The 17,442-nt window shown below is 46.6% G+C and overlaps 1 protein-coding gene across 1 annotated transcript in view; it reads right to left on the bottom strand.

The window, feature by feature from the left end:
* Positions 1-894: 894 nt before the first annotated feature.
* Positions 895-17,442, bottom strand: part of LOC119358258 (heat shock 70 kDa protein 18-like) — an 18,977-nt gene continuing 2,429 nt past the window's right edge. Inside the window, exons 2-3 of the mRNA XM_037624902.1 lie at positions 4,302-4,547; positions 895-2,625 (exon numbers count right to left, since the gene is read on the bottom strand). Coding sequence (XP_037480799.1) covers positions 998-2,625; positions 4,302-4,547 — 1,874 coding nt within the window. The 3' untranslated portion in view covers positions 895-997. The remainder of the gene's footprint in view (positions 2,626-4,301; positions 4,548-17,442) is intronic.

Genomic DNA, 17,442 nt, shown 5'->3' with positions numbered 1-17,442 from the left:
TTACAATTCAAAGAATGTTCAGAATTTAATTTTTTTTCTTGTTTTTCAAAATTTGTTCACATATTTCAACAAAAATTCAGAATTTCAAGTTCATAATTATCAGAATTTGTTCAGGTTTTTAAAATTTGCTCCCATTTAAAAAAATGTTCATGTTTCCAAAAAAATTAGGTGTTCGCACTGAGCTAGAGGTAAGGATTTCGATTCCCACATCCGACAGATTTTTCGATGTACATTCTCACCGCGCCTAAATGGGCCGGCCCAGTCGGGGCTCCATGTGTGCGTCGCGACGGCAATTTGCTGCAGAACGCGTCACATAGGAGGTCTCATTTCCAATCCGTGTGAGGGCATGTACAATGGTTGATAGGACAGTCTTATCTTAAATCTGGCATGTATTTTAGAGATGACAAAAAAATATGTCTACAATGGGTTATATCTTAGCCTTATCTTCAATAACTAGCAATTCCTTAAAACATGGCGAGACAAATTATGCTAAGAGATCATCTCTTATCTTATCTTAAATAAAAGAAGACAAGCCTTTCTTATGAGTTCTCTCTCCTCCATCTCATCATTTATTCTACGTGGCACTCCTAAGATAGCACCATTGTGCATGCCCTGAAAATCGTAACACTAGAAAGCTCTACGGTACAAGAATATTAGGACCATTTTGCCATGATCTGTAGAGCTTTCCTTTTCTCATTTCTTGATTTCACATAGGTCATGAACAGCTATATATTTTTCAAAAATGTACAAAGAAAAGTTGCTAATAAATATGACTTTCACAAAGTATTAGTAAGTTGGTTCATATATACTTGAGGGATTGATGTAGAGATTTTTTTGGGGTGGGGCAACCCAAGCAAACAGTGCGCATAAAACTTATATAGACGATTACTCCATATTAATAACAGTACTAACTAGGAACTAGTACTAAGCATCCATTCCAGCAAAAGCAGCAGGATTGCTTTACACATTGTATGTGTAGTTTAAGCCTTTAAGGACACTATGGGCCTCCGGCTTCCTCCTTTATGTTCGTCATTTGCTTCTTGGCATGCTGCACTATCCTCTCGAAGTCCTCCTTGCTCAGCCAACCCTCATCGTCTTCCATCTTTATTTTCTTCACTTGCTTCTTGCCATTCTGCACTATCCTCTCAAAATCAGCCTTGCTCAGCCAGCCCTCGTCGTCTTCCTTCTTCATTTTCATTATCCTCTTCCTGTCCTCCGACCTATACTTCTCGGCGTCCTTCACCATGCGTTCGATATCCTCCTTGCTCAGCCCGCCCTTGTTGGTCGTGATGTTGATGCTCTTCTTGCTCCCGGTTGTCATGTCCACCGCCGTCACCTTCAGGATGCCGTTCGCTTCGACTTCCATCATTTCAATGATCTTCGGCACGCCCCTTGGCGCCGGGACGAGGCCCTCGAGCATGAACTCTCCCAGAAGCCTGTTGTCCTTGGTCCATTCCCCTTCACCCTCGTACACCTTGATGAGCACGCTCGTCTGGTTGTCGAATCCACTCGTGTATCGCCCCTCCCTCTTAAGAGGGATGGTGGTGTTCCGGGGAACCAGCACGCTCATGACACCAGGTATATAATGGTCCACTCGCCAGTCATATACCTCGACCCCAAGCGAGAGTGGAGTGACGTCCAGCAGGAGGAAGTCCTGCCCCTTGCGGTCACACTCGCCGCTGAGGGCGGCAGCTTGGACCGCGGCGCCGTAGGCGACGGCCTCGTCGGGGTTGATGCTCTTGCAGAGCGTCTTCCCATCAAAGAAATCCTGGAGCAGCTGCTGCACCTTGGGGATCCGGGTGGAGCCGCCCACGAGCACGACGTCATGGATCTGAGACTTGTCCATCTTGGCATCGCTGAGGCATTTCTCGACGTGCTTGATGCACTTGCGGAAGAGGTCCATGTTGAGCTCCTCGAAACGGGCACGAGTGATCCTCCCATAGTAGTCAATGCTGTCGTGCAGCGAGTCGATCTCGAATTTGGCCTCAACCGCGGAGGACAGCATCCTCTTGGCCCTCTCGCATGCCGTCCTCAGCCGCATCAGCGCCCTCGGGCTGCCTCTAATGTCACTCCTGTGCTTCTTGAGGAAATCTTGCACAAAGTGTTCCACCATCCGGTTGTTGAGATCCTGCCCGCCCATTTGGGTGTCACCAGACGTGGCCTTGACCGTGAAGACGCCATTTTGTACACTGATGATGGAGACATCCATAGTACCGCCGCCGAGATCAAAGATGAGTACCGTTTTCACTTCACCGCTGCAGGGCATCTTGTCAAGGCCGTAGGCAATGGCTGCTGCGGAGGGCTCGTTGATGATGCGCATGACGTTGAGGCCAGCAATCGCACCGGCGTCAATGGTGGCTTGGCGTTGGGAGTCGTTGAAGTAGACAGGGACAGTTATGACGACATTCTTCACCGACGTGCCGAGGTAGGCCTCGGCAGTCTCCTTCATCTTAACGAGTATCATGGAGGAGATCTCTTCTGCCGTGAAATGCTTCTCCTCACCCCCGTACTGAACCGCCATCATCGGTCGGTCAGCAGGGCCTGAAATGACTTTGAAAGACCATAGCTTGATATCTCCTTGCACAGACGCATCACTGAATTTCCGGCCAATCAGTCGCTTCGCATCTGAAGAAATCATAGCAGTTCGTTACAGCAGTGCAATTTGCAGAAATAACAACAACAATAATAATAATAATAATAATAATAATAATAATAATAATAATAATAATAATAATAATAATAACAAAACATTGTTACACCATATTTAGGGACAAGATGCATCACACAATGACACAATACAACTGAAAAGAATAGCATGCTACAAGATTTAGCGCGGCCCTTCTTCAAATGCTATACAAGTTATAGCGTGCTATATTTGAAAATAACGTTTTGCATAAAAATATCAAATATATCATAAAATTAAAGGCTTCCATAATTTACAAGCAAAGGGACACTCTAAATTAAAGAGAAAATCGTGCGAGAGGCTCACGGCATGTACACTCCTAATTTCTAAGGAAATGAAACACTCCTAATTAAACAGAGAAGCGTGGGTGGCTGACTTGCCGGAGCCGGCGGCGTGGTTGATATTGGCACTGTCTTGCTGGAGTTGGAGGCGTGGCCGACGCCGGTACTTGGATGGGGGATGGATAGAAGCTGTTGCGGCTCACGAACTGCCGCCGCCGCCATTGCCGCCGACCTCGGTCACGAGCCGGTGGAAATTAGTGACAAGTTGGCTAGGTTAGCAGTATGCGTTGCGTTTACGTCTCAGAGAATGATAGTGAGTTGGACCGATGCAATGCGATGATGCTTGATGGGCTGCAGTGTGTAGTACACGTTAAAACGTTACAACATTATTTCATTTAGCGTCAAAATTGCGCGCTATAGCACGAATAGCGCCGTAGCGAGCAAATTAGCTAAAATGTAACGTGACCCTTCCAGATATGCTACAGCAATGCTATAACGTCGGAATAGCACGCTATTTTTTCCGTCGCACGATACACATGTCAAAGCCATTTTACATAACTACTGAGTTAAACTAAATATATATCTTAAAAATACAACTTGCAATGCATTTCACAAAACAGGCCCACATGCATGTCATAGTCAAGGGCTCACAACATCCTAAATCTGTCGCGCATTAAACTTGTAGTTGTGAAGTTTCCATACGGTTTTCAACATGATTTATTTTCCAACAAAATGTAGTAGTACACACATCAATCTCAGAGTTTCCTTGTACAAACCGATCGATGAGCTTCCCCGGATATAAGTGCATTTTTTTGGCAACAAATCCTTTTGTGTATGTAATTGGAATGGCACTCGATGTCTCCTTTGCTAAAAAAGTAAAAACCTGAAACCATTCCTGCCTATATTATGTTTATAAGGAAGACTGAGATTATCATATTTATGCAGCTTACAAATATTTAATAACTGGAGACCTCATTGAAGTTCTCATATATTGTTGATCACAAGACGACGAAATCTGGATCATGTAATCTTCACCCTATGGCTAAGGTGGTATGATCATGCAAGTAGTCATACTTGTGGCCAGCGCACGGGTTGATTGATGACTAGTTGAGGGCTTGAGGTAGCTGATTTCTCAGTTTAAAATAAAACCAGGTAATGTTAGTTGAACACGGAACGATTGTGGAGTGAAGATCTCTAGACGTTTATACCACAGACAAGAATAGCAGCTAAACAAGGCAAAGAAAAGGATCGATCGATGACAGGGAACTGGACCTACGAACCCATCGAGCTGAAAAATCAAGTAAACCAGCAGATCGAGATCGGATCTGGTATTTTACCGAAGACGGTGTTGACGGAGTTCCTTGCGGCTTGGTTGAGAGCCGCGTCGCCGATGAGCCGCCAGGCGTCGGTGAAGGCGACGCAGGACGGCGTGGTGAGGTTCCCCTGGTCGTTGGGGACGACCTCGACGCGGTTGTGGGACGGCCGCCACACGGCCACGCACGAGTAGGTCGTGCCGAGGTCGACTCCGATCGCCGGCCCGTCGCTGCCCATCTCCGCGAGGGTGAGGCGGAGGCGGGCGGCGGCTGGATCAAAAAAAAAAAAAAGGAGGCTGAGGCGTTTGAACTTTGGAAGGGGGGAGTTACAGAGGCGGCGATGGGTAGGCCAAAATGGTTAGGTTATACGGCCACGAAGCGAAGGAACGAGATCCTCGTACGCGTTACACGGAAAGTACTGCAGAGGGAATGGGCTATCGGGAGGGAGGATCTACTCGGAGATTTACTCGAGGATTGTTTTTTCAAAAATCTATGGAGCAGACGTTCCCCACGGGCTGATTTGGCGCCATGATATGTGGTCCGTTGGATGAAGCGCGCTAATCTTGACGCATGGCCGCGTCGCCGCGTCAGCTTTTGTGACCGTTCGCTCTTCATGGCAACCGCGCGACTGAGCCACCATTGAAGGAAATATGCCCTAGAGGCAATAATAAAGTTATTATTTATTTCCTTATATCATGATAAATGTTTATTATTCATGCTAGAATTGTATTAACCGGAAACATAATACATGTGTGAATACATAGACAAACAGAGTGTCACTAGTATGCCTCTACTTGACTAGCTCGTTAATCAAAGATGGTTATGTTTCCTAACCATAGACAAAAGAGTTGTTATTTGAGTAACGAGGTCACATCATTAGTTGAATGATCTGATTGACATGACCCATTCCATTAGCTTAGCACCTGATCGTTTAGTATGTTGCTATTGCTTTCTTCATGACTTATACATGTTCCTATAACTATGAGATTATGCAACTCCCGTTTGCCGGAGGAACACCTTGGGTGCTACCAAACGTCACAACGTAACTGGGTGATTATAAAGGAGCATTACAGGTGTCTCCAAAAGTAGATGTTGGGTTGGCGTATTTCGAGATTAGGATTTGTCACTCCGATTGTCGGAGAGGTATCTCTGGGCCCTCTCGGTAATGCACATCACATAAGCCTTGCAAGCATTGCAACTAATATGTTAGTTGTGAGATGATGTATTACGGAACGAGTAAAGAGACTTGCCAGTAACGAGATTGAACTAGGTATTGGATACCGACGATCGAATCTCGGGCAAGTAACATACCGATGACAAAGGGAACAACGTATGTTGTTATGCGGTCTGACCGATAAAGATCTTCGTAGAATATGTAAGAGCCAATATGGGCATCCAGGTCCCGCTATTGGTTATTGACCGGAGACGTGTCTCGGTCATGTCTACATTGTTCTCGAACCCGTAGGGTCCGCACGCTTAAGGTTACGATGACAGTTATATTATGAGTTTACATATTTTGATGAACCGAAGGAGTTCGGAGTCCCGAATGAGATCGGGGACATGACGAGGAGTCTCGAAATGGTCGAGACGTAAAGATTCATATATTGGATGATATGGTTAGGCCAAGGGGTCAAGCCCATGAGGCTTTAGATCGGTGCAAAAAGGAGTTTTGCGGAGGCCAGGGGGCCAAACGCCGGAGACCCTGGCGTCTGGCCCTGGGCCAAACGCCGGAGACCCTGGCGTCTGGGCCAGACGCCAAGGATTGTGGCGTTTGGTCCTGGAGTCCGAGTGGGACTCTTGCCTTTTGGGAAAAACCGACTTTGAGGAGGCTTTTGCTCCAAGTTTCGACCCCGGGGCTCAACATATAAATAGAGGGGCAGGGCTAGCACCAAAGACACAACAAGTTGATCCACGTGATCTATTCCTTAGCCGTGTGCGGTGCCCCCTGCCACCATATACCTCGATAATACTGTAGCGGAGTTTAGGCGAAGCCCTGCTGCTGTAGTTCATCAAGATCGTCACCACACCGTCGTGCTGACGGAACTCTTCCCCGACACTTTGCTGGATCGGAGTCCGGGGATCGTCATCGAGCTGAACGTGTGCTCGAACTCGGAGGTACCGTAGTTTCGGTGCTTGATCGGTTGGATCGTGAAGACGTACGACTACTTCCTCTACGTCGTGTCATCGCTTCCGCAGTCGGTGTGCGTTGGGTACGTAGACAACACTCTCCCCTCGTTGCTATACATCACCATGATCTTGCGTGTGCGTAGGAAATTTTTGAAATTACTACGAAACCCAACAGTGGCATCCGAGCCTAGGTTACTTATGTTGATGTTATATGCACGAGTAGAACACAAGTGCGTTGTGGACGATACAAGTCATACTGCCTACCAGCATGTCATATTTTGGTTCGGCGGTATTGTTGGACGAGACGACCCGGACCAACCTTACGCGTACGCTTACGCGAGACCGGTTCCCTCGACGTGCTTTGCACATAGATGGCTTGCGGGCGACTGTCTCTCCAACTTTAGTTGAACCGAGTATGGCTACGCCCGGTCCTTGAGAAGGTTAAAACGGAGTCTATTTGACAAACTATCGTTGTGGTTTTGATGCGTAGGTGAGATTGGTTCTTACTTAAGCCCGTAGCAGCCACGTAAAACATGCAACAACAAAGTAGAGGACGTCTAACTTGTTTTTGCAGGGCATGTTGTGATGTGATATGGTCAAGGCATGATGCTGAATTTTATTGTATGAGATGATCATGTTTTGTAACCGAGTTATCGGGAACTGGCAGGAGCCATATGGTTGTCGCTTTATTGTATGCAATGCAATCGCGATGTAATGCTTTACTTTATTACTAAACGGTAGTGATAGTCGTGGAAGCATAAGATTGGCGAGACGACAACGATGCTACGATGGAGATCAAGGTGTCGCGCCGGTGACGATGGTGATCATGACGGTGCTTTGGAGATGGAGATCACAAGCACAAGATGATGATGACCATATCATATCACTTATATTGATTGCATGTGATGTTTATCTTTTTATGCATCTTATCTTGCTTTGATTGACGGTAGCATTATAAGATGATCTCTCACTAAATTATCAAGAAGTGTTCTCCCTGAGTATGCACCGTTGCCAAAGTTCGTCGTGCCCAGACACCACGTGATGATCGGGTGTGATAAGCTCTACGTCCATCTACAACGGGTGCAAGCCAGTTTTGCACACGCAGAATACTCAGGTTAAACTTGACGAGCCTAGCATATACAGATATGGCCTCGGAACACGGAGACCAAAAGGTCGAGCGTGAATCATATAGTAGATATGATCAACATAACGATGTTCACCATTGAAAACTACTCCATCTCACGTGATGATCGGTCATGGTTTAGTTGATTTGGATCACGTAATCACTTAGAGGATTAGAGGGATGTCTATCTAAGTGGGAGTTCTTAAATAATATGATTAATTGAACTTTAATTTATCATGAACTTAGTCCTGGTAGTATTTTGCAAATTATGTTGTAGATCAATAGCTCGCGTTGTTGCTTCCCTGTGTTTATTTTGATATGTTCCTAGAGAAAATCATGTTGAAAAATGTTAGTAGCAATGATGCGGATTGGATCCGTGATCTGAGGTTTATCCTCATTACTGCACAGAAGAATTATGTCCTTGATGCACCGCTAGGTGACGGACCTATTGCAGGAGCAGATGCAGACGTTATGAACGTTTGGCTAGCTCAATATGATGACTACTTGATAGTTTAGTGCACCATGCTTAATGGCTTAGAATCGGAACTTCAACGACGTTTTGAACGTCATGGAGCATATGAGATGTTCCAGGAGTTGAAGTTAATATTTCAAGCAAATACCTGAGTTGAGAGATATGTAGTCTCCAACAAGTTCTATAGCTAAAAGATGGAGGAGAATCGCTCAACTAGTGAGCATGTGCCCAGATTGTCTGAGTACAACAATCGCTTGAATCAAGTGGGAGTTAATCTTCCAGATAAGATAGTGATTGACAGAATTCTCTAGTCACCATCACCAAGTTAGTAGAACTTCGTGATGAACTATGATATGCAAGGGATAACAGAAACAATTCCCAAGCTCTTCGTAATGCGGAAATTGACGAAGGTAGAAATCGAGAAAAACATCAAGTGTTGATGGTAGACAAGACCACTAGTTTCAAGAAAAGGGCAGAGGGAAGAAGGGGAACTTCAAGAAGAACGGCAAGCAAGTTGCTGCTCAAGTGAAGAATCCCAAGTCTGGACCTAAGCCTGAGACTAAGTGCTTCTACTGCAAAGGGACTGGTTACTGGAAGCAGAACTACCCCAAGTATTTGGCGGATAAGAAGGATGGCAAAATGAACAAAGGTATATTTGATATACATGTTATTGATGTGTACTTTACTAGTGTTTATAGCAACCCCTCGGTATTTGGTACTGGTTCAGTTGCTAAGAGTAGTAACTCGAAACGGGAGTTGCAGAATAAACAGAAACTAGTTAAGGGTGAAGTGACGATGTGTGTTGAAAGTAGTTTCAAGATTGATATGATCATCATCGCACACTCCCTATACTTTCGGGATTAGTGTTGACCTAAATAAATGTTATTTGGCGTTTGCGTTGAGCATGAATATGATTTGATCATGTTTATTGCGATACGGTTATTCATTTAAAGTTATAGAATAAATTGTTATTCTGTTTACATGAATAAAACCTTATATGGTTACACACCCAATGAAAATGGTTCATTGGATCTCGATCGTGGTGATACACATATTCATAATATTGAAACCAAAAGATGCAAAGTTAATAATGATAGTGCAACTTATTTGTAGCACTGCCGTTTAGGTCATATTGGTGTAAAGCGCATGAAGAAACTCCATGCTGATGGGATTTTGGAATCACTTGATTATGAATCACTTGATGCTTGCGAACCATGCCTTTTGGGTAAGATGACTAAAACGCCGTTCTCCGGAACAATGAAGCAAGCAACAGATTTGTTGGAGATCATACATACTGATGTATGTGGTCCGGTGAATATTAAAGCTTGCAGCAGGTATCATTATTTTCTGACCTTCACAGATGATTTGAGCAGATATGGGGATATCTACTTGATGAAACATAAGTTTGAAACATTTGAACAGTTCAAAGAATTTCAGAGTGAAGTGGAAAATCATCGTGACAAGAAAATAAAGTTTCTACGATCTGATCGCGGAGACAAATATTTGAGTTACGAGTTTGGTCTTCAATTAAAATAATGTGGAATAGTTTCACAAACTCATGCCACATGGAACACCACAGCATAATGGTGTGTCCGAACGTCATAACCGTACTTTATTAGATATATAGTGCAATCTATGATGTCTCTTACGGATCTACCACTATCGTTTTGGGGTTATGCATTAAAGACAGCTACATTCACATTAAATAGGGCACCATCTAAATCCGTTGAGGCGACACCATATGAACTATGGTTTGGCAAGAAACCTAAGCTGTCGTTTCTTAAAGTTTGGGGTTGCAATGCTTATATAAAAAAAAATCCTGATAAGCTCAAACTCAAATCGGAGAAGTGCGTCTTCATAGGATATCCAGAGGAAACTATTAGATACACCTTCTACCACAGATCCGAAGGCAAGACTTTTTTTGCTAAATTCGGAAACTTTCTGGAGAAGGGGTTTCTCTTGAAAGAAGTGAGTGGGAGGAAAGTAGAACTTGACGAGGTAACTGTACCTGCTCCCTTATTGGAAAGTAGTACATCACAGAAAACTGTTTTTGTGACACCTACACCAGTTAGTGAGGAAGCTAATGATGATGATCATGAAACTTCAGAACAAGATACTACTGAACCTCGTAGATCAACCAGAGTAAGATCCGCGCCAGAGTGGTACGGTAATCCTGTTCTGAAAGTCAAGCTACTAGATCATGATGAAACCTACGAACTATGAAGAAGCGATGATGAGCCCAGATTCCGCAAAGTGGCTTGAAGCCATGAAATCTGAGATGGGATCCATGTATGAGAACAAAGTATGGACTTTGGTTGACTTGCCCGATGATCGGCAAGCAATTGAGAATAAATGGATCTTTAAGAAGAAGACTGACGCTGATGGTAATGTTACTGTCTACAAAGCTCGACTTGTCGCAAAAGGTTTTCGGCAAGTTCAAGGGATTGACTACGATGAGACCTTCTCACCCGTAGCGATGCTTAAGTCCGTCCGAATCATGTTAGCAATTGCCGCATTTTATGATTATGAAATTTGGCAGATGGATGTCAAAACTGCATTCCTGAATGGATTTCTGGAAGAAGAGTTGTATATGATGCAACCGGAAGGTTTTGTCGATCCAAAGGGAGCTAACAAAGTGTGCAAGCTCCAGCGATCCATTTATGGACTGGTGCAAGCCTCTCGGAGTTGGAATAAACGTTTTGATAGTGTGATCAAAGCATTTGGTTTTATACAGACTTTCGGAGAAGCCTGTATTTACAAGAAAGTGAGTGGGAGCTCTACAACATTTTTGATAAGTATATGTGAATGACATATTGTTGATCGGAAATAATGTAGAATTATTCTGTAAAGCATAAAAGGAGTGTTTGAAAGGAGTTTTTCAAAGAAAGACTTCGGTGAAGCTGCTTACATATTGAGTTTCAAGATCTATAGAGATAGATCAAGACGCTTGATAAGTTTTTTCAATGAGTACATACCTTGACAAGATTTTGAAGTAGTTCAAAATGGAACAGTCAAAGAAAGAGTTCTTGCCTGTGTTACAAGGTGTGAAGTTGAGTAAGACTCAAAGCCCGACCATGGCAAAAAATAGAAAGAGAATGAAAGTCATTTCCTATGCCTCAGTCATAGGTTCTATAAAGTATGCCATGCTGTGTACCAGATCTATTGTATACCCTGCACTGAGTTTGGCAAGGGAGTACAATAGTGATCTAGGAGTAGATCACTGGACAGCGGTCAAAATTGTCCTTAGTGGAATAAGGATATGTTTCTCTATTATGGAAGTGGAAAAAGGTTCGTCGTAAAGGGTTACGCCGATGCAAGTTTGACACTAATCTAGATGACTCTAAGTCTCGATCTAGATACATATTGAAAGTGGGAGCAATTAGCTAGAGTAGCTCCATGCAGAGCATTGTTGACATAGAAATTTGCAAAATACATGAGGATCTGAATGTGGCAGACCCGTTAACTAAGATTCTCTCACAAGCAAAACATGATCACACCTTAGTACTCCTTGGGTGTTAATCACATAGCGATGTGAACTAGATTACTGAATCTAGTAAACCCTTTGGGTGTTGGTCACATAGCGATGTGAACTATGGGTGTTAATCACATGGTGATGTGAACTATTGCTGTTAAATCACATGGCGATGTGAACTAGATTATTGACTCTAGTGCAAGTGGGAGACTGAAGGAAATATGCCCTAGAGGCAATAATAAAGTTATTATTTATTTCCTTATATCATGATAAATGTTTATTATTCATGCTAGAATTGTATTAACCGGAAACATAATACATGTGTGAATACATAGACAAACAGAGTGTCACTAGTATGCCTCTACTTGACTAGCTCGTTAATCAAAGATGGTTATGTTTCCTAACCATAGACAAAAGAGTTGTTATTTGAGTAACGAGGTCACATCACTAGTTGAATGATCTGATTGACATGACCCATTCCATTAGCTTAGCACCTGATTGTTTAGTATGTTGCTATTGCTTTCTTCATGACTTATACATGTTCCTATAACTATGAGATTATGCAACTCCCGTTTGCCGGAGGAACACCTTGGGTGCTACCAAACGTCACAACGTAACTGGGTGATTATAAAGGAGCATTACAGGTGTCTCCAAAAGTAGATGTTGGGTTGGCGTATTTCGAGATTAGGATTTGTCACTCCGATTGTCGGAGAGGTATCTCTGGGCCCTCTCGGTAATGCACATCACATAAGCCTTGCAAGCATTGCAACTAATATGTTAGTTGTGAGATGATGTATTACGGAACGAGTAAAGAGACTTGCCAGTAACGAGATTGAACTAGGTATTGGATACCGACGATCGAATCTCGGGCAAGTAACATACCGATGACAAAGGGAACAACGTATGTTGTTATGCGGTCTGACCGATAAAGATCTTCGTAGAATATGTAGGAGCCAATATGGGCATCCAGGTCCCGCTATTGGTTATTGACCGGAGACGTGTCTCGGTCATGTCTACATTGTTCTCGAACCCGTAGGGTCCGCACGCTTAAGGTTACGATGACAGTTATATTATGAGTTTACATGTTTTGATGAACCGAAGGAGTTCGGAGTCCCGGATGAGATCGGGGACATGATGAGGAGTCTCGAAATGGTCGAGACGTAAAGATTCATATATTGGATGATATGGTTAGGCCAAGGGGTCAAGCCCATGAGGCTTTAGATCGGTGCAAAAAGGAGTTTTGCGGAGGCCAGGGGGCCAAACGCCGAAGACCCTGGCGTCTGGCCCTGGGCCAAACGCCGGACACCCTGGCGTCTGGGCCAGACGCCAAGGATTGTGGCGTTTGGTCCTGAAGTCCGAGTGGGACTCTTGCCTTTTGGGAAAAACCGACTTTGAGGAGGCTTTTGCTCCAAGTTTCGACCCCGGGGCTCAACATATAAATAGAGGGGCAGGGATAGCACCAAAGACACAACAAGTTGATCCACGTGATCTATTCCTTAGCCGTGTGCGGTGCCCCCTGCCACCATATACCTCGATAATACTGTAGCGGAGTTTAGGCGAAGCCCTGCTGCTGTAGTTCATCAAGATCGTCACCACGCCGTCGTGCTGACGGAACTCTTCCCCGACACTTTGCTGGATCAGAGTTCGGGGATCGTCATCGAGCTGAACGTGTGCTCGAACTCGGAGGTACCGTAGTTTCGGTGCTTGATCGGTTGGATCGCGAAGACGTACGACTACTTCCTCTACATCGTGTCATCGCTTCCGCAGTCGGTCTGCGTTGGGTACGTAGACAACACTCTCCCCTCGTTGCTATACATCACCATGATCTTGCGTGTGCGTAGGAAATTTTTGAAATTACTACGAAACCCAACAACCATAACCCCCTGTCATGACCCCACTCCTTTCACTCTCCGCCTGCTCCTATGATTTCATGTGGCGGCTCTCCATCTCCCCGGTGATACGTGCACCATCAATTGCCGACGTCGAACTCGTCATTTCTGTCACGCCATTGCTCTAGGCTTCGAGGTATGTGCCCACCACCTTTCTGATTGCTTAGGGGGCTTGGGCTAGGGATTTGGGGGAGTGAGTGGGTTTCTTGAGGTGTAGGAGTAGTTTTTGTGTTAGGGTTAGGAACGGGCAATGTATTCAATTTTGGTTGGTGTAACTAAGTTACCGCTAGGGCTTGTCGGGGTTGATGGTCTCACGGTTGGGTCGAGCGGCGGCGGTTGCATTTTTTGTGGTGACATGGTTCTATGGTTCGTCCGTGGCGGTGGCGTAGTGAAATGAGGACAAAAATCCGACCAGGGGTTCCCTCTGGCGATTTTGGGGCGGCGGTCATCGGCCCATAGCAATTTCACAACGTACACTTGAAGGGGTGGGGTTGGTGGTGGCTCGCCAAATCAAGTGCGATGACACGGTTGTGAGGCCAACTCCACCGCGCGACCCCATCCTGTCCGGCCCCATCCATTTGGAGTAAAAGGGACAAACCAGAAGGTCCATCGCGCGGGTGCAAACGGACTTTTGTCCTTTTGTGTCTCCTTTCGACCCATCCCCGGCCCAAGTTTGCGTTGATTTTGGGATGAAACGGACAGCACGCGGACGGGCGGGACGCGCGCGCTTGTCCTCCCCTGGCCCGCCTGTCGGTGACACAAAGCAAAACCCCCCGCCCGCCCATTTGGCGCCATTTGCAGCAAACCCTCCCATGTCCCTCCCGCCACCCCTCCCTCCCTCGTCCATGGTCGACGCCCAGCCGAATTCCGGCGGCCTGGCCGTCGACCCGCCCGAAAAGGTGAAGAAGAAGGCGGCCAAGGTGCCAAGGAAGCCGCGGTTGGAGTGCACGCCGGAGGAGATCGTCAAGTTGGACGCGGAATCGGCGAAGAGGAGGGTGAGGGAGTCCTGGACTAAGGGGTCCTCGGGCGTCCGGCCTGTTATCCATGGGCTGAACTGATGGGCTGTGAAGACATGAAGACCGAAGACTATACCTGAGTCCGGATTGGACTCTCCTTAGCGTGGAAGGTAAGCTTGGTGACCGACTATGAGGATTCCTTCTTATGTAACCGACTCTATGTAAACCCTAAATCCCCTCGGTGTCTATATAAACCGGAGGGGATAGTCCAAAAAGGACACATTCATTACCATAGTCATATAGGCTAGGCTTTTAGGGTTTAGCCATCACGATCTTGTGGTGGATCAACTCTTGTAACACCCATATTCATCAATATCAATCAAGCAGGACGTAGGGTATTACCTCCATAGAGAGGGCCCGAACCTGAGTAAACATTGTGTCCCCTGTCTCTTGTTACCATCGATCCTATACGCACAGTTCGGGACCCCCTACCCGAGATCCGTCGGTTTTGACACCGACATTGGTGCTTTCATTGAGAGTTCCACTGTGTCGTCCACGAAAGGTTTGATGGCTCCTTCAATCATCTACAACGACGCTGTCCAAGGAGAAACCTTCCTCCCCAGACAAATTTTCGTGTTCGGTGGCTTCGTACTGCGGGCCAACTCGCTTGGCCATCTGGAGCAGATCGACAGCTACGCCCCTGGCCACCAGGTCAGGTTGGAAGCCTGAACTACGTCACGGATATCCGTGGAGACTTGATCTTCAATTGATTTGAGACCGCAGCGATCGCACCCCCTCGCTCCGATGAACATGACCTAAATCTGTCATCGGATCACATCCAGCGGATGGTCCCTGCTGCTGCAACGGCCTTAGAACCGGAGCAAACCGTGCCATCTGAAGCCACAGAGCCCCCGGCGTTGGAGCCGCACACGGACTCGGCACCCCGTGATGTCTACGTCAATGAAACTCTGGACTCGTCTCCGGCCATGAGTTCCAAATCGGGTACGCCTGCGGACACCAAGCTGGATCGGTTATCGATTTTTGAATTTAGCGTCGCAGACATCTTCCAGTACTCGCCCTTAGGTGATGTGCTAAACTCTTTAAAGAATTTGTCCTTAGAGAAGGACTCACATCCAAACTATGTTCGGTTCGAGCGAGAGGCTGATGATGGGAAATTCTGTTTCCCACCCGCCACCCACTTCATAGCCACTGTCAATGATTTAACCGACGTGCTCGATTACGGCTCCGAAGACATCGACGGTATGGACGACGATGCCGACCAGGAGCAAGGCCAAAACCCGCCATTTGCTGGACGTTGGACGGCCACCTCTTCGTACGATGTGTACATGGTCGACACACCTAAAAAAGCTAGCGACGATGACAAAGGAGATCCAGTTGCGAATAAACCTCCTGAGACACAGTCCAAGCGCCGGCGCCCTAAACGCCGCTCTAAGCCTCGTCGCTCAAACGACGGGAATACTGGCACCGGAGAGAATAGCACTCCGGGCGATGCCGAAAATAACGAAGACCCTGTCGGGGCTGCATCCGAACAGGAGGAACAAGACAACGTGCATGATAACCCTGATAATCAGACCATGCCCAATGACCCAGACGATTACAGTTATCATCCTGTTTCCGAGGATAATGAGAGCCTCGACAATGAGGACTTCATCATACCTGAGGCACCCCTCGAGTAGGAGCGCTTCAAGCGTCAGCTAATAGCCACCGCAAGAAGCCTGAAGAAGCAGCAGCAGCAGCTTCAGGTCGATCAAGACCTGCTCATCGACAGGTGGACTGATGTCCTGACAACCGAAGAATACGGCCTCAAGCGCCCAGCCAAGAGTTACCCAAAGCATAGACTGCTACCTCAGTTCGATGAGGAGGCACTAAACCACATACCTCCCTCACGCAATGTGGACTGACCACCACGCGGTCGAGATAGTGCGGCGGACCGACCACCCCGCGGTCAGGATAAAGCGGCAACTCAGGACGAACAACAGCCCGCCCCACCACCTCGCAAAAACAGGGACAGAACAGCTCGGGACCTCACATACGACCTTCGGCAGGAGCTGGACAGGAGAGCAGAACACACCAGATCAATCTACGGATCGCGAGGACGCTTCCTATTCGGGATGACGGATACCTATTCAGGCATGACAAACCTAGTCACACCCGGGCCGATAACCGCAGACGCACTCCATCAGAGGTGCGCCGTGATGCGGCCCGATATAGAGGCGCCGCACACCCTCTCTGCTTCACAGATGAGGTGCTGGATCATGAATTCCCCGAGGGATTCAAGCCCGTCAATATTAAATCATACGACGGAACAACCGACCCCGCAATATGGATTGAGGACTTTATTCTCCACATCCACATGGCCCGGGGAGACGACCTCCACGCCATCAAATACCTCCAACTGAAACTCCAAGGGCCAGCTAGACACTGACTGAATAGTCTTCCCGAGAATTCCCTCGGCAGCTGGGAGGATCTGGAAGAGACCTTTCTTAACAACTTCCAAGGTACATACGTCCGGCCACCCGATGCCGATGATTTAAGCCACATAGTTCAACAACCTGGAGAATCAGCCAGAAAATTCTGGACTAGATTCCTAACCAAAAAGAACCACATCGTTGATTGTCCGGATGCTGAAGCCCTAGTGGCCTTCAAACACAGCATCCGGGATGAATGGCTAGCACGCCACCTCGGCCAAGAGAAACTGAAGTCCATTGCAGCCCTTACGGCACTCATGACCCGCTTTTGCGCGGGAGATGACAACTGGCTGGCTCGTAGCAAAAACACAGCCAGCGAAACAGGCCCCTCCGAGGCCAAGAACAGCTCCGGAAAGATCCGGCGCAACACACACAAACGCCGAAGCAATAGCGACAACACCGATGATACCATCGTTGACGCCGGATTCAGCGGCTCCAAGTCCGGACAGTGAAAGAAGCCCTACAAACGGAACAGCGACGGTCCATCCAGCCTGGATCGCATACTCGATCGTCCGTGCCAAATACATGGTACCCCAGAAAAACAAGCCAATCACACCAACAGAGACTGTTGGGTTTTCCAACAGGCTGGCAAGTTTAATGCCGAAAACAAAGAAAAGGGATCACAAAGTGAGGACGA

This window comes from Triticum dicoccoides, chromosome 2A, assembly GCF_002162155.2.
Source record: "Triticum dicoccoides isolate Atlit2015 ecotype Zavitan chromosome 2A, WEW_v2.0, whole genome shotgun sequence".
Lineage (NCBI taxonomy): Eukaryota > Viridiplantae > Streptophyta > Magnoliopsida > Poales > Poaceae > Triticum > Triticum dicoccoides.
Note: the sequence above shows the minus strand (reverse complement) of the source record. Positions and strands in the feature narration are given on the sequence as shown.